The sequence below is a fragment of the Bos mutus genome, chromosome 29 (assembly GCF_027580195.1).
Source record: "Bos mutus isolate GX-2022 chromosome 29, NWIPB_WYAK_1.1, whole genome shotgun sequence".
Lineage (NCBI taxonomy): Eukaryota > Metazoa > Chordata > Mammalia > Artiodactyla > Bovidae > Bos > Bos mutus.
The window spans coordinates 26,474,086-26,491,844 of NC_091645.1; the positions used below are offsets into that span (position 1 = coordinate 26,474,086).

Sequence of the window (17,759 nt, forward strand, 5' to 3'; positions counted from 1 at the left end):
TCTCTTGTTTTCCTCTATTTCTTTACATTGATCGCTGATAAAGTGATCTTATCTCTTCTTGCTCTTCTTTGGAACTCTGCATTCAGATGCTTATATCTTTTCTTTTCTCCTTTGCTTTTCACTTCTCTTCTTTTCACAGCTATTTGTAAGGCCTCCCCAGACAGCCATTTTGCTGTTTTGCATTTCTTTTCCATGAGGATGGTCTTGATCCCTGTCTCCTATACAATGCCACGAACCTCATTCCATAGTTCATCAGGCACTCTATCTATCAGATCTAGGCCCTTAAATCTATTTCTCCCTTCCACTGTATAATCATAAGGGATTTTATTTAGGTCATACCTGAATGGTCTAGTGGTTTTTCCTACTTTCTTCAATTTAAGTCTGAATTTGGTAATAAGTTCATGATCTGAGCCACAGTCAGCTCCTGGTCTTGTTTTTGTTGACTGTATAGAGCTTCTCCATATTTGGTTGCAAAGAATATAATCAATCTGATTTCAGTGTTGACCATCTGGTGATGTCCATGTGTAGAGTCTTCTCTTGTGTTGTTGGAAGAGGGTGTTTGCTATGACCAGTGCGTTTTCTTGGCAAAACTCTATTAGTCTTTGCCCGGCTTCTTTCCGTATTCCAAGGCCAAATTTGCCTGTTACTCCAGGTGTTTCTTGACTTCCAATTTTGCATTCCAGTCCCCTATCATAGTAATAGTAGGTTATAACAATGAAAATTAAAGGAGTAATAAAGAACTTAAAAATAAAAAATTTAAAAAATGATAATAATAAAAATATATCTAGGAATTTCTCTGGAGCTGTAGAGGGCAGTGCGAGGTCAGTTCAGTTTCAGATAGTTCCTTGTTCTAGCTTATACTTCTTCTCAAGGTCTATAGGTCCCTTCCAGTGCTTAGTCAATGCTAACTACAGTGTTTTAATCCGTTGCACTTGTCACTTCCAGAGCGGCTCCCTCTTCTTTGTTTATTTTGTCTTCCTCTGTTTGCAAGTCTCTTTAGTGCCTAATTTCTGCCCTGATACAAGGGGGCAAAGGTGGTCATTTATTTAGGCTCACTTGTCCAGTTGTGCTGTGGGGAGGGAGGAACACTGCAAACAAATATCACTGGCGTGTGTGGGGAGTGCTCACAGTGTAGGGACCACACTGGGTTTGCCCCAGCTCATGGCACCTGTGTTTTCCTGGTCTACACTGCTCAGGCTCCAGGTTGCTCTGAAGGGGAACTGTCCGAAGTGGGCCCTGGTTTGCATGCACGTCCCAGGTCTAAGCTGCTCAAGTTCAGGTTCTTGCGTACTCCACAAAGGCACAGACTGGTTGGGCCTGCGTTTTGTGCCCTTCCCAGGTCCAGGAGCTCAGGCGACCAGGTGCTTGGCAGGCGCACTACCCTAGGTGTGTGCATCTCATCACCTCCCCAGTCCCAGCTGCCCAGTTTCCTGGGTGCACCACAAGAGCGCCATCTCAGCTGTGCCATGTGTCTCCTCTGGGGCGGTGATCTCAGGCTGCGACCCTCCTTGCAGATGGCAACCGTCCAGGATCCCAGGAAGATGTGGTTAGCAACTGGGAGCCTGCTCACAGTTTGGTGGAGGATGCCGTCTCTGGGCCCGAGATTTTCTCTCGCCTTCTGTCTCTGGCTGTCACCCACCTGCCTCTCTACTACATCTGGCAGGGGGATGGGCCAGGCCGCAGCCAGCTAGCTTTCCTTTGGTATTTGCTCAATCCTTTGTTCTGTGAGCCAGCCAGGCTGTGCCTTAGGTTAGAGCTTTTTTGCGGGAAAGTTCTCTCTTTCTCTCTCTCTCTCTTTTTTCTCTCTGGCTATCCAGCAGTTTGGATTGCTATCTAACAGTTAGCTCCTTCATATTGTCCTCAGGGCATTCAGGCCTGGTGCTTACCCTAAGTATGCACCCCACACCTACCCCGCTCGCTGGTGGCAGACAGGAGGGTCTGGACTATTTCTCCTCTGGGAGTTGTGGTTAAGGGATATATTCTGTAGGCTTTGTGTTTGTTTGTTTTTCTTCCCTCCCGGTTATGTTGCCCTCTGAGATTCCAAAACTCCCCACAGACCCACTGGTGAGAGGGTTTCCTGGTGTTTGGAAACTTCTCCTCCTTCATAACTCCCTCCCCGGGACGGGTCTCTGTCCCTAACTCTTTTGTCTCTCTTTTTGTCTTTTATATTTTGTCCTACCTCCTTTCGAAGAGAATGGGCTGCCTTTTTGGGTGCCTGGTGTCCTTTGCCAGCATTCAAAAGTTGTTTTGTGGAAGTTGTTCAACATTCAAATGATCTTTTGATGAATTCATGGGGGAGAAAATGGTCTCCCCGTCCTATTCCTCTGCTATCTTAGGACAGCCCCCATGTCTTTTTCAATTATGGTTTTCTCAGGGTGTATTCCCAGTAGTTGGATTGCTGAGTCAGTGGTAAAGAACCTGTCTGCCTGCCAATGTAGGAAACATAGATGTAGGTTAAATCCCTGAGTCTGTGAGATACCCTGGAGGAGGACATAGCAACCCATTCCAGTGTTCTTGCCTGGCGAATCCCATGGACAGAGGGACCTGATGGGCCACAGTTCATAGGGTCACAGAGAGTCAGACACAACTGAAGTGACTTAGCATGCATGCATCCACAAGGGTTTTTCCCCCCAGTTTTTAAAGAAATCTCCGTACTGTTCTCCATAGTGGCTATATCAATTTATGTTGCCACCAACTGTGCAAGAGGTTTTCCTTTTCTCCACATCCTCTCCAGCAATTATTGTTTGTAGATTTTGATTATGGCCGTTCTGATTGGTGTGAGGTGATACCTCACTGTAGTTTTGATGTGCATATCTCTAATAATGAGCTATGTTGAGTATTTTTTTCATGTGTTTATTGGCCATCTGTATGTCTTCTTTGGAAGAATGTCTGCTTAGGTCCCCTGCACATTTTTTGGTTGGGTTGTCTATTTTTCTGACAGTGAGATGCATGAACTGCTTGTGCATTTTGAAGAGTAATCTTTTGTCAGCTGTCTCATTTGCAATATTATTTCTCATTCTGAGGGTTGTCTTTTAATTTTGTTTATCATTTTCTTTGCTGTTCAAAAGCTTTTAGGCTTAATTAAATCCCATTAAAAATTTTTTGTTTTTTTCCATTACTCTAGGAGGTGGGTCAAAGAAGATCTTGCTGTGAATTTATGTCAAAGTGTTCTGCCTGCGTTTTCCTAGTTTTATAGTTTCTGACCTTAAATTTAGGTCTTTAATTTGATTTTATTTTTGTGTATGGTGCTAGGAAGTGTTCTCATTTCATTTTTACATGTAGCTGTCCAGTTTTCCCAGTACCAGTTATTGAAGAAACTGTCTTTCCTCCATTGTAGAATATATTCTTGTCTCTTTTGTCAAACATAAGATGCCCATAGGTGTGTCAGTTTATCTCTGGGTTTTCTATCTTGATCCATTGATCTATATTTCTGGTTTTGTGCCAGTACAATACTGTCTTGATCACTGTGACTTTGTAGTATGTTATGAAGGGAGGAAGGTTGATTCCTCCAGTTCTACTTTTCTTTCTCGAGATTGCTTTGGCTGTTTGAGGTCTTTTGTGTTTCCATAAAATTGTGAAATTTTTTGCTCTGGTTCTGTGAAAAATATCATTGGTAATTTGACAGACTTCATTGACTCTATAGACTGATTTAGGTAGTACATTAATTTTCACAATATTGATTCTTCCAATCCAAGAACATGATATATCTCTTCATCTGCTTTGTGTCATCTTTCATCAATATCTTATAGTTTTCTGCATACAGGTCTTTTGTCTCCTTAGGTAGGTTTATTCCTAGCTATTTTATTCTTTTTGTTGCAATGGTGAGTGGGATTTTCCCTTAATTTTTCTTTCTGATTTTTTGTTATAAGTGTATAGATGCAAGGGATTCCTGTGTGTTGATTTTGTATCCTGTGACTTTACTAAATTCATTGATTAGCTCTAGTAATTTTCTGATGGTATCTTTAGGGTTTCTTATGTACAGTATAGCATTTGCAAAGAGTGAGAGTTTTACTCCTTTTCCAATGTAGATCCATTTTATTTCTTTTTCTTCTCTGATTGCTGTGTTTAGGACTTCCAAAACTTTGTTGAATAATAGTGGTGAAAGTGGCTACTAATTGTAATTGTCTTCTCTTGTTCCTGATCTTAGAAGAAATGTTTTCAGTTTTTTACTATTGAAAATAATCTTGCTGCTTTTTACACATTACTTTTAAAAGAACTTTATGAAGTCATTTTAACAGACAAAAGCAAATCAAAGGGAAAATCCATTATCCCCCCACAACCACCAAAAAAGAAAAGAAAAACCTTCAACACTAAAATAATAAATGCATATGTATTATTAGATATTTCAGACATAACAGAAGCATTTGGGAAAGTCCCCAGTTTCCAAAGTTGTTTACTAGTAAGCAAACCCTGCTGGATCTTCCCCATCGGCTCCTTCAGATCCCTACTCCATCCCTCTGCAAGTTTCTCTGGACCCCTCCCTGAAGGTTGGCTTTTGTGGGCTACATCAGGGGCTCCCTGGTTACCTGGTGTTTACTTGGGAACTGTCAGGGGAGGCACTAGCTGAGAGGGAAGAAGGGAGGGGAAAATTACATTCATGGGACTAAGACATACAAACCACTAGACAAAACAGAGAAGCATATATATACAAGAATATATTGTACAGTAATATATGAAGACTTAAGAAACCAGGATGGTGAAACTGGGTACTGTGATGTCAATACTCATGACAATGAGAACTACCACCTCACTGACATAGATGCTGGTACAAGAGAGTTGGAGGAGTGGGAGGATGTCACACAAGTAATGGTTGATGACATTCACATTGCAGAAGGTTAGTCTAAGCATGCACCCTGTGTGGGCAGATGCTCCAGCAAACCCCATCACATATGCAGCCAAAGAGAGCACCAAACAGACCTGATGGGACATGGAGACCTTATACAACAAGGGGTTACAGATGGTCACATAGTGATCATAGGCCACTGAGGTCAGCATATAGCACTCAGAGATGACAAAAAAGAAAAAGAAAAACAGCTGAGTCATGCACCCTACATACAAGGTGGTATTCTCACTGAATACAAAGTTCATCAGCATCCTGGGGGTGAAAACGGAAGAGTAACAGAGATCAATGAAGGACAGGTTGAAGAGGAAATAGTACATGGGGGTGTGGAGGTGAGAATTTAGACCAATAAGAATGATCAAGCCCAGGTTGCCCACCATGGTGACAACAAAGATCACTAGAAACAGGTGAAAGAGGGGTTGCTGGAGCTCTGGACAGTCTGTTAATCCAGCAAGAATAAATTCAGTCAATGTCGATGGATGTGAGTCTGAGTGAACTCCGGGAGTTGGTGTTGGACAGGGAGGCCTGGCATGCTGTGATTCATGGGGTCACAGAGTTGGACATGACTGAGTGACTGAACTGAACTGAACTGAAGGAGTCCTTTACAGCCAGCTTTCTATTCTTAACTTTGGAAACCTGTGAGAACAGAAGAAAATTTCATTAGTAGGGAACACAGCTCCGTCCTTACAAACTAACTTTTATATGAGCTTTATTTATGAGAAAGAGTCTCAGACTGGCAGAAATCATGTAAGTCCTCCTCTGCTTCATAGTGTCTGAAGGCACACACATTTCAACATTTAAATCACTGTCTTTTTATTAAATTTATTTTTAATTGAAGGATAATTGCTTTACAGTATGGCATTGGTATCTACCAAACATCAACATGAATCAGCCATAGGTTTACCCATGTCCCCTCCCATGTCTTTTGTTTTCATGAGTTGTATGGGACAAATCATAGCTCTAACTTTACTAAAAGATAGAGGGATGGGATAGCTGAGGAACAAACCTACCTGTTGATGAGTTTCAGTAGTAGGAATGTATCCCCATCACTGCAACCAACTCATCTGACCAGTCACTTTTTCATTTCTACTCAAGTTTCCATCACTCTACTACATATCTCAGTTTCCCTATGATGACCTTCAAGAAAGAGAGAACTCATATAGAGCAGAGGTCACATCGATATTTTGCTTCCTGGAAGGAAGTTGTTAACAATCTATAGGTGTTGAGGTCCTTTAATGGACTGGAACCTGGTGGTCCGGAGTTGACAATAAGAAAGTAAAGGAGAGAAAGAGGCTGATATTCCTTGGGTTTATGCAGAAAACCAATAAAGCCCCTGGCACGGGGCTTGCTCTGTTCACGGAGGCCTCAGGCACCCTCTCCATGGGGTGAAGGCACAGAGCACCTTCTCGAGAGGGTCTTAGAAGCCCGGGCAGGAAAGTGAACTCAGAGGGCCTCTGCACTCTAAAGAAATAGCCTGAGAGAGAGAGAGAAAGAAAGAAAGACACGGGGACCAGAGCTCTGATGGAGCAAAGGTGTTTTAATCAACATGGTGTAGGCATATATACTGTAGTTATTTTCAGCAAAGATAAAGGTTAAAATTCCAGACTTACAAAACACAGGCGATCCATATTAAAGAGAGAGAGAGTTGTAAACGATGACTTTTACTGTATGGTTCACACGCAGGAAGAGGTACTTATCACTGTATAGAAAAACTAATGGAGGAAATGCCTGGATTCCTCAGTCCCAGGAGAGGCTTGCCTCTCTTCTTAATTCCTGAATATTCAGGAATTGATAAGGAACAGAGAATTTCTGACAGATCCAAAACAGCACACAGGAAGCCTCCTGTTAAAAGCTTCCTGACATATAGGATTTACAGACATTCTGCTACAAGATTCCATGAAATCAGTAATTGGTAACAGGTCTGGAGGAGAGCCTTGGTGGCCTAAACTTTATACTTAACCATATACTCCATTGCTTCTACACATTCTTCTGCTATATTCCATCCTAGAAGAACAGAAGATGAATAAAACAAGGTGGATATACTTTACCATGTTTTGTAGGATGGCATGAAAGAGAAATAAATTCATTTGGGTGCTAATTAAATTAGCTGTTAAATTAGTAAAAACATACCAAGCTGTATTCTTATAATGACATGTAAAGTTGTATAATACATGTATTTCAACAAAAGAATTTTAGGAGAAAAACAGATATTTTCTTCCTCTGATATTGCTATGCTCTGGATTTGTCACTTGGAACTGCTATAGTTCCCCTACTACCAGAACGGGGACAAGGCCAACACAGAGGATATGCTCAGAATACAAGCAGTCAAGTCAGAGATCCAGACCTTGGAGTTTCTTGTTATTCAATAGAAATGTTTTTCCTCATTTTTTAGCGATGAGGGAAAAAGAAACCTGGTTAACTCACATTCCTTCCATTGAGGGAACTCAGTGCTGAGGGAGCTTCATATGTGTTTCACCTCCACTCTTCTGGAAGAGCTGGCTTTGGAGATATCAACACTGAACAGATGCAGTCACAGAATCTTCTCCCTGTGTTGGCAAAAGAGTCGGAGCACTGATATGACAGTCTGAATTACAGGAGTTAGTCTAAGGTTCAGGTTAAAGTTGTACCTATAAATCTATTAGGAGACTGTAAAAGGAAACCATAGACTTGGCAGGTACACCACCATATTATAGAGCACATGGCATTTGCTTAAGGCTTGGAATTTTTTTATACCTGATTAGAAATCCAGGCATAAGTCTCCCTTAAGACTTTTCCAACATGATAAGCTCTGCAGGCAAGAAATTGGTGTCTGTTTTCACATCCTAATCATTTCCTTCAGGGAATGTACATCCCTGAGGCATAGAAAAAGATCCTTTCTGTTCTTCATAAAAATGAAAATAATTAATGTCACTGAGAATTTCATTAACTGTCATTCCAGATAACATTAATTTTTGTAAAAATTTATAAACACTTCAATAAAGGTTATTTATTTTGCTTTATAAAATAGTTTGAGTATCTTTAAATATTTGTGAACATTTTATAGACATATAGAGAAAGGATATTTTATTGCTTTTAGACATTATTGTTTCAGTAAAATGCTATTAGGTATAATTCTAATCCAATATTCCATTAAAATTTTCTTTGGGCTGCTCTGACTCAATATGTCTTTGCTTTTAATAAATTAAGTCTATAAGAAAATCAGGGGCTTCCCTGGTAGCTCAGCTGGTAAAGAATCTGCCTGCAATGAAGGAGACCCTGGTTCAATTCCTAGGTTGGAAAGATCCTCTGGAGAAGGGATAGGCTACCCCCTCCAGTATTCTTGGACTTCCTTGGTGGCTCAGACAGTAAGAAATACATCTGCAATGCAAGAGATCTGGGTTCAGTCCCTGAGTTGGGAAGATCCCCTGGAGGAGGGCATGGCAACCCACTCCAGTATTCTTGCTTGATGAATCCCCGTGGACAGAGCAGCCTGGCAGTCCATGAGGTTGCAAAGAGTTGGACATGACTGAGTGACTAAGCATAGAGCACATAAGAAAATCACTGTTCTTAGACTTCTATTTCAAGAAAATAAGACTTTAGAATTCCTCAGTTCAGTTCAGTTCAGTTCAGTCACTCAGGCGTATCTGACTATAATTCCTAGATATGTATTAATTTGTACTTGTGCTTACGAGATTTCAACTAACATTTATTTTGAAATAAGTATAGATTCACATGGAATTGCTAAAATAATGCATAGAGTCCCTTGAACTCCATCTAGCTTCCTATCATGATGACATCTTTCACAATTACTGTGTAACAGTAAAACCAGGAAATTGACACTGGTTTAGTAATGGTAACAAGACTTCAAGACTACAGACAGTGAGATTTTAGCAGCCTTATAGGCACCGAGTGTTTGCATTGTGTGTGTGTACATGTGTGTAGATCTGTGCAATTTGATCCTTTGTATATATTCATGTAGCAACACCATGACTGGATACAGAATTGTTTCACTACCTTTAGAAATTCTTATACTACTCTTTTATAGTCACACCCATCCCCTTCCACATTCATCTGTTTTCTCCATCTCTATCTCTTTCATCTCCACCTCCATAGTCAAGTCATTTGAAGGATAATAAATGAAATCAAATAATATGGAATCTCTGAGACTGGCTTTTTTCAATAGTCATGATGCCTTTAATGTTCATCACATTTGTTACATGTGTCAATAGCCATTTCCTTTACTGTTAAGTAGCATTCCATTGTTTACAATTTAAGTTTATTCCATCTTTAGTAGTAATTTAAATATTACTCTATTCTTGTATTTATACAAAAGTAAATCTGTTTTATTTATGGAAAATATTTCAGGGGCAGGGAATAAAAATCACAGTTAAAGCTGATTCTTCTTTGAATCCTCTTTAAACCAACCTAAGTCAAGGCTCTCATTCTTCCCACTCTAAGAATAAAGACTGAGACATCCAGATTTTTAGTAGATTTTTAATAATTGGTCAGATACAAAGGGAAAGCAAGGAATGCCCTACCACTACACTTAGTGAGAGTGTACAGCATCATTACCAGTCATAAGCAAATTCGTCAGGAAAAGGCATTTGGTTATAACAAAATTTCTATTATCTAAATTTATTATCATTCATTCAATCTCAGTACACATGTGATAGCTTCAGAATTGAAAGTCAATACCAGTGTGAGAAACACATTTACCTTCTGGAGTACAGTGCTTATATACAGGTTTTTTTTTTTAAACTCTTTCTCCTTATAATGTACAGTCAAATAAGTAAGTGACACCATCAAAGAAAGAATTTACAAATACACAAAAAGGAAAGTCTATAATGAATTCTGTGGTGCTAGATTAGAGTTGGAAATAGCATGTTTGTATTAAATATGTATTAAGATTCATTGTTATTCAGTCACTAAGTCATACCTGACTCTTTGCAACCCCAAAGACTTGCAGCACACCATAGGAGCCACAGTTTTAGGGGACTGCCACACTTTCTTGGATTTTACCTCCAAAACACCCCAGCAGTTTCTCACAGTGAAGATCTGAGAAAGAACCACCTTGGCTGTCACAGGGAAGGGAAAGAGTGATATTTGTAATAATTAGTAGTAACAAATAGTACTAATTATTGATAACAAATACTACTAATTATTAGTAACAAATAGTACTAACAAATAGTAACAAATTCCACTTAGAACACCATTTTCCTCAAAGTCTTTATTTGGTGCAACTTGGACATCTTTGTTCCTCAAACTGTAGATGAAAGGATTCACCATTGGCTCCACAATGGTGTAAAAAACTGTGGACACTATATCTTCATCCAGAGACCCAGAAGGAAAAGTTTTGAGATACATGAATGCTGCTGATCCAAAGAAAAGAGAAATCATGATTATGTGGGAGCTTCAGGTACTGAAGGCTTTGGACCTGCACTCTGCAGAATGGATGTGGAGGATGTTGGAGAGGATCATGGTATAAGAAACAGATGGTGACCCTGGGAACTATGATATTGACACCCACCACAATGAAAACCACCAGCTCATTGATGGAGGTGCTTGTGCAGGAGAGCTGGAGGAGAGGAGGAATGTTGCAGCATGGACCCAGTGTGGGCCATGACACCCACAAGCCCCATTGCATATACACTCACCGTCAGCAAGAGGCAGACTTGACGGGGCATGGAGACCTTGTAGAGCAGGGGCTTACAGATGGCCATGTATCGGTCATAGGCCATTGATGTCAAAACACAGCACTCATCAATAACAAAGAAGGAGAAGAAGCAGACAGGAGTCATGCACTCTGCATAAGAGGGGATGTTCTGGCTTACAAAACTCATCAGCATTTTAGGGGTAATGACAAAGGAGTGGCAGAGATCAATGAAGGAAAGGTTGAAGAGAAAGTAGTACATGGGAGTGTGCAGGGGAGGGTTCAGACCGATAAGAATAATCAAGCCAACGTTCCCCACCACAGTGACCACATAAACTGCTAAGAAAATGAAAAAGAGAGGCAGCTGGAATTCGGGCTGCTGTGTTAAACCCAGCAGGATAAACTCAGTCACTGAAGATTCGTTCCCTGGGGCCATTCTTCCCTAGGACATAACTGTGGGAACAGGACAGAGTGTAATGTTAAAATGAGTACCCCACTCTCTCCACCCAACCCCACTCTAATGAGAGAGACCCAGAATGTGAGAAGGAACCCCAACCCACCCGTCTGTGCCTTTGTTTTCTCTTCTGTATAAACGCTGAGGGAATTTTTAAAGATGTGTATCAAAAACACTAACGGGCAAGTTCTACAGGGTTAAGATTCAGTGACCCCGAATCTCATGACAACAGCATCTCTGCTCTACTTCTGCCCTGACCATTTACCAGGCCCACCCAATGATCAGTGGTAAGCTCAGCAGAGAGAAGGCACATCATTTCAGAGTCCTTGGCTTCTATAGATGAGGTTTGGAAGATGAGTAACAGGACAGATAAAATTCAACACTCACCCTTCAGCACTGAGACTTCAATGTTGGGACTTGCTACCTCTGCTTCCTTATTCTTAAAGAAAAGCAAGTGGTTATGATGAATTTTAGAGATGAACAGTCCGGAACAGAGATTCTTCTTCTTTGCTATTGTTTTTGTTGTGAGTGCATTTTGGACTGAGAGAGCCAGAGCACAGACCTCGGTACGCCAGGCTCTGAGGTGCCATGAGTTACAGGTCATAATTTCTGATGGTGGCTCTGCCAGAGTGTCCTCTCCAGACTATGGGGTGGAAGTAACATCTGCTGGTGCCCAGGGAGCCACCTGCTAATATGACTCAGAGGTTATTGAATTGGGAAATCCTAGGGACCTGATTAAAACTTAGAAGTCTTAGGTTTTCATTGTGTCTTCCCCAGAGATCATGATTTGTAGTAAAGAGAAATTACCTACACTGCATTTAAGCTGAGTTCACTATAACAATGATGTTTTGGAAGTAATCCATTTTGCATACATTTTGGTTTGTTGCCAAATGGGGCAGATCCTCAAATAGAAAAGCAGGTGACCTTTCCTGAATACACAGCACCTACTCCTCTATGAAATATGAGCCACTTATTTATTTAGTTTGTTTTCCCACAACACATGCATTCATATGGTCACTTGCATTTGAATCTAAGTTCCATAAAGGCAGAGATTTTGTCTATTTTGTTCAGTGTTATTTTTGTAGCAACTTAGAGTAACACCTGGTATATGCAGTAGGTATTGAATAAATATTTGCTTAATAAACACTTTATTGGAATGAGAATGAGAAACCCTTTTTCCTATGTTTCTTGGGACCAATTTTAAATATTACAATAGAATTGTTACCCCACAGACAAAAGCTTATATAGCTTTAAGTCAGTGTTTTTCTTTGTAGACCTGAGTGTGGTGCAGGAAAAGCATCATTAAGATATGCCTAGCTGTTTCAGTAGCATGGCCCTACCCTTTTGTGGGTTTCTGATAGGTGTTATTTCAGGTACTGAGGAATTATTAGGGGACAATCCTATGCCTTCTAGGAGCTTACGGTTTAAGAAAAGTACACATATAAAAAGAAACACTTTAGTATTTGTTACAAATAAGACTGAGCATGGAAGAAATGATGCTTTCAAGCTGTGGTGCTGTAGAGGACTCTTGAGAGTCCCCTGGACTGCAAGGAGATCAAACCAGTCAATTTTAAAGGAATTCAACCCTGAAAATTCGTTGGAAGAACGGATGCTGAAGCTGAAGCTCAATACTTTGGCTACCTGACGCGAAGAACCAACTCATTGGAAAACACCATGATTCTGGGAAAGATTTAAGGCAAAAGGATAAGGGGGCGGCAGAGGATGAGATAGTTAGATAGCATCACTGACTCAATGGACATAAGTTCAAGCAAACTCTGGGAGATAGTGAAGTACAGGGATACTGGTATACTGCAGTCTATGGGGTCCCAAAGAGTAGGACACAACTTAGCAACTGAACAAACAGTAACACAGGTAATTATCATATTGAAAACATTCTCTGATACAGCTGGTCTAGTCCTAAATACCCAAGAGAAACTCTAGCTCATGGGCAGAGGGAACTGTGTATAAGAATATTCATAGCAGCACTATTTGTAACAGAATAAAGAAAACAGGGCTGCCCTGGTGGCTCAGTGGTAAAGAATTTGCCTGCCAATGCAGGAAACATAGGTTTGATCCCTGGGTCAAGAAGATCCCTTAGAAAAGGGAATGGCAACCTGGGAAATCCCATGGCCAGAGGAGACTGGTGGGCTACAGTCCATGGGGTCACAAAAGAGCCACATACAACTTTGTGACAAAACAACAACAAAAGAAAACTGCTAGCTTTTCATCAACTGGAAAATGAGTATTTCACATTGTACCTCTAAAGGGAAAAACTTAGCAGTAGTTTGAATGAATGAAGTAGAACAAAATTTATCAATAAATCACAAAACCATAGAGTTGAGTGAAAAAAGTGAGTTGTTAAAAATAATCCATACAGTATGACATTTAATGATCTTTGAACCCTGGGATAGCTACTCTCTACAAATTTACAGATGCATAAAGTTGTAAGAAAAATGACATGAATGTAAAATTATCAACAATGCATCATTAAACGTGTTTTGCAGTGAAACAAATGAGGGAATTGAGATTAGAAAAAGAACTAGGGGAATATCAGTTATACCTATAATGTGAAAGTTGGGTGATGTATATACAGGTGTTTATCATGTTGTTTTGTATTTTTTCTGAAGGGTTGAAATATTTTACAATAAAGTCAATGAGACTAAAGGTAGTGCACATTACTCTAAATTATTGTGATAGAGTTAATAATATAGCAAGTATCAGTTATATGATGATATTTATTATATTAATAACATGTTATTAAATGGTGAGAACAAATAAAAGCTGGTCAGGGTAAAAAAAAAAAAAAATTGAGGCTTCTGGATCTTCTTATAGACCCCAACCCAGTTTTAGTCATTTATATAATGCCAAACTAGACCATACAGCTGGACCTACACACACCACATATGCACAAGCTTTTGCCATCAAGATGAACATATACTGAAAAATAAACTGTCAAATCACAGAGCCCAGGTTACACGACGTGCTTGGATGTTCAGTCTTTCTGGAGAATCTTCTTTCATGTGGGCAGAGTGTAATCGAACAATACTACGAGGCATTGCAGTACCTGCTGGTAACGAAACAACTTTGATAGAAACCCCATGTTGCTCCATAACTTGACTTTTTCTGGCAGATCTGGGGATCAGGCTGCCAGAACCATCAATGGGCTGCTTGTACTGTAAGAGAGAGAGGAATCCTGGGAAAAAGAGAAGCCAGGGAGGGTGATGAAGGAACAATAGAAAAGTCACAGAAACACTTCCCTCCCTATGGGCCACGAGGCCCAGATCTAAAGCCTAATGGTTCCTTTTGAACTGCCCCAAGCCGTTCAGGAGGGGGATGCTTTAGCAGGAGAGTTTAGAAGTGTGTGCAGAATAGCTTAAACACAGCCCAACTACAGTCCATGGGGTCACTAAGAGCCGGACTCGACTGAGCACACATGCACAAGATTGGGGCTTCCCTGACGGCTCAGCAGGTAAAGAATCTACCTGCAATGCAGGAGATGCAGTAGACTTGTGTTCAGTCCCTCGGTTGGGAAGATCCCATGGAGGAGGAAATGGCAACCCACTACAGTATTCTTGCCTAGAAATCTCATGGCCAGAGGAACCTGGCAGTCATGGGGTCATGGAAGAGTCAGACACGACTGAGTGACTGAGCACACACACAGGCAGTGCTCAACACAATTGAGAATTCTTTCTGACAGAGGACAGATGTGCTTCTGAGTTAGGGAGTTTAATTCCAAGGGAAATTTTAAAGGCTTCTTATAAGAGTCTCTGGTGTTTGTAGGTGGTCACTGTGCATCAGACACTGTTTCTCTGTGACCTCAGGCTGTCCTGGCAGGACACTATGCCCCCAGGGTCACTGCCTCCACATGAATGAACATTCCCTATCAGTTACTCTCTTTAGTCTTGAAGTTAGCTGTTATCTCCACTCTGAATGGGGCAGGTATGAAAGAAAAGGTGGAAAGGAAGGGTTCCCTTGCAGGCAAGCGTATCGAACATCTCACTCAGCCCACATCCTTTCAGGAACCATCCTCAGAGCGAGTCTAACTCCCCCACTAGCCGTTTAAAATGCAAAGGTTGGTAACTTTCCGTCTATCTTTTTTCCCATCCTCTCACTCTTGCACCTATCAGAGATGGATTGGTTCTTAGCTCTCATCAAGGGCCCTGAAGACACTCACCAGAGATGAATAAGAATAAAACATTTAAGTACGCAGTGAAAATGATCCAGCTGATCTTGTAACTTGAGTAGTACACGGATTCTCCTTGACGTAGCATGTGGTGATACAGTAGGAGTGCACCGAGCAGAAGGATGCCTGATGTCCAGACAAAAGGGGAAAGAAAAGTCCCTTCTGATGGACCCTGGCTCCCGTACTTAAGTCTTAATCCAAGATATGCTTGACTTCCCAACCCCTAACATGCACAACTGCATCTTGTCCAAAGGTCAATGCCACTTGAGTGGTGGATAATATTTGGCAGCTGCGTATCTAAGCCAAAGAACTGGGAGGGCTGAGTTAGTCAGAGACCACAGCCTGGACCTACAAACCAAGTATGCCTCCAATCCTATGTTAGGGAAGACAAGTATGCCTCCAATCCTATGTTAGGGAAAACAGGAAATTACTTGTGAAAGAAGACAGGGAGTTACCTGTGAGGAAAGCAAGGCAGGCAGTCATAATGAGAGTATATTTGGTTTGAGGAATCATATAGGTGAATTCAAAACCCAGGAGCAAGTTATGCATGAAGGAAAGGCTGAGCACCACAATCAGAATGTTCCTGATCACTTCCAGGCCATCTGTTGAAAAGAAGAAGCTGTATTGAGAGGAGGACAGATGTTTCTTCTGGCTCATTTCTACCTGGGGCACACAAATCTCTAGGTAAACAAGAATGAGGTGAAACATTTGATTAAATAATAAAGAGCAAAGATGGGGCAAGAAAGAGGTAGGGGTCTTAAGCTAAATGGGAGACGGAACCAAAAGAAACTTCTCTATCTTTGTATCTTGTAAACTTCTTTCTCTTCTATTTTTTCAAAATGTATTTCTTGCTAAACATTCTTGTCTTCTTCTAGTGGCAATGTAACATGTTTTCTTTGCTGCCAGTCACCTTTCTTTTATATCCTCACATTCTAGATGTGCTAGATACCCTGTTGCTACTGTCAGGGCTTCTCAGAGATCCATCAGTTAAGTCTGTGAGCTTCTAAGCCTTTCTCCAAAACATGCTAATACTGAGCTTTGCGGAGAAGGCAATGGCACCCCACTCCAGTACCCTTGCCTGGAAAATCCCATGGACAGAGGAGCCTGGTAGGCTGCAGTCCATGGGGTCGCAAAGAGTCGGACACGACTGAGCAACTTCACTTTCACTTTTCACTTTTCACTTTCATGCATTGGAGAAGGAAATGGCAACCCACTCCAGTGTTCTTGCCTGGAGAATCCCACGGACAGCGGAGCCTGGTGGGCTACTGTCTATGGGGTCGCACAGAATCGGACACGACTGAAGCGACTTAGCAGCAGCAGCAACTGAGCTTTTGGGGTAGGCCTTGACTGTTGATTATGGAAGTAGGCACACTGCAACCACAGGCAGTTGCACTAGAGGATAATGCTGAGATGAACAGAAGTCAAGGAAGGATGAACCCTCATTCTCTACCCATCTCTTTCCATATAATAGCACTGACCTGATGGCCACAGGGGAGTACAACATATCCACGGACTGTGGGTTATTGTAGGTTTTTGGGGTCCCAACTTCAGTTCAGCCCATTCTTCTATGATGATTCCTACTGCCAAGAAGACTAAGATCCAGGAGGAGAAGAACATGTTCGTGGCCTCGACCTTTCTGACTAGTATGTGCACCATTGAGATTGGAGATTTTAAGCAGAGACCATCACCAATATCTCACGTGCTTCTTCTTAGATATGATTAGTCACAAGAAAGAGGGCAAAATTCTAGCTTTTAGTGATTCCTAACACGTTGGCAGTGGCAGAAGCTGAAGTAACTTACGAAACAAATGATAAATCCCACTGTTCCCCACTCCTCCACTTAGGCTAGTCTGTCGTCATGGCTCCCAACTGCTATGGAATCATCTTGGCCTGACCCTTGACCCTGAGACCTGCTGCTATGGAAGCACCTAGGTCCTAGAGGCCTTGAAAGAGGATCCAGATACAGAAGGAGGTATGATGTCACACATAGAGAACACTATCAGATATAGGAGCAACTAGCAGTCCTGAAAGAAGTTAGACGTGTATGATGGAAGACATTAGATTGATGAACATTAGATAGGGATCAATGAAATGCACAAGGTATTTGGATCACTATGTCAGCTAGCTAACATCACAAAAGAGAATGCCCACTCATAATTTGGGGTGTTTTGACGATAGGTGAGGGATTAGTGAGATACAGGTCAGAGAAGAAATCATATACGTAGTTAGGGAAAACAGGAGTCAAGATGCCATTAAATAAGATGTAAACCATGGGAGCAAGCACAAGCATGCTTATGAGAAATAATTTAGTAAGTACTGGTTTTGTTTAAGTTTAAAGTACTCCTTAAACTTATGGTGAGATGAACAGGGCATATGATAGAATTACTCTTGAAACTTAATTGTAAGTTAAGGGTTATCAACCTAGGAAAGGCAGTTGAAACATGAATGTGCATATCACCATGAGACAATATCACACAGAAGGTGACAAGAGGCAGCGAAGGAAATTCTGATTAACATCATCATTTATGAAAAGGAGAAAAGAAGGAGAGGTCAGAGCAAGGCTATGTGTGTGTACATGCGTGCTAAGTCGCTTTAGTTGTGTCCGACTCTTTGTGGTCCTGTGGAATGTAGCCCGCCAGGCTCCTCTGTCCATA

General features: G+C 41.2%; 1 protein-coding gene and 1 pseudogene across 1 annotated transcript; both read right to left on the reverse strand.

Moving 5' to 3' along the window:
- Positions 1-9,973: 9,973 nt before the first annotated feature.
- Positions 9,974-10,920, reverse strand: LOC102281084 (olfactory receptor 8B3-like; annotated as a pseudogene).
- Positions 10,921-13,880: 2,960 nt separating this feature from the next.
- On the reverse strand, positions 13,881-16,762 carry TMEM225 (transmembrane protein 225). The gene is made up of 4 exons (XM_005902666.2): positions 16,585-16,762; positions 15,562-15,708; positions 15,098-15,232; positions 13,881-14,116 (listed from the first exon to the last, which is right to left on the reverse strand). The coding sequence occupies exons 1-4, from the start codon at positions 16,760-16,762 to the stop codon at positions 13,881-13,883; spliced, it is 696 nt and encodes a 231-aa protein (XP_005902728.1).
- Between the last annotated feature and the right edge of the window lie 997 nt (positions 16,763-17,759).

What these genes read in the sequence shown, in the direction of transcription:
- TMEM225 (XM_005902666.2), bottom strand. Translation starts at nt 16,762, where the DNA reads ATGGTGCACATACTAGTCAGAAAGGTCGAGGCCACGAACATGTTCTTC. An exon ending in TACTCCCCTGTGGCCATCAG is followed by an intron (nt 15,709 to 16,584) that starts GTCAGTGCTATT and finishes TCTTTTCAACAG; the next exon opens with ATGGCCTGGAAGTGATCAGG. An exon ending in TTTATTCTTATTCATCTCTG is followed by an intron (nt 14,117 to 15,097) that starts GTGAGTGTCTTC and finishes TCTTTTTCCCAG; the next exon opens with GATTCCTCTCTCTCTTACAG.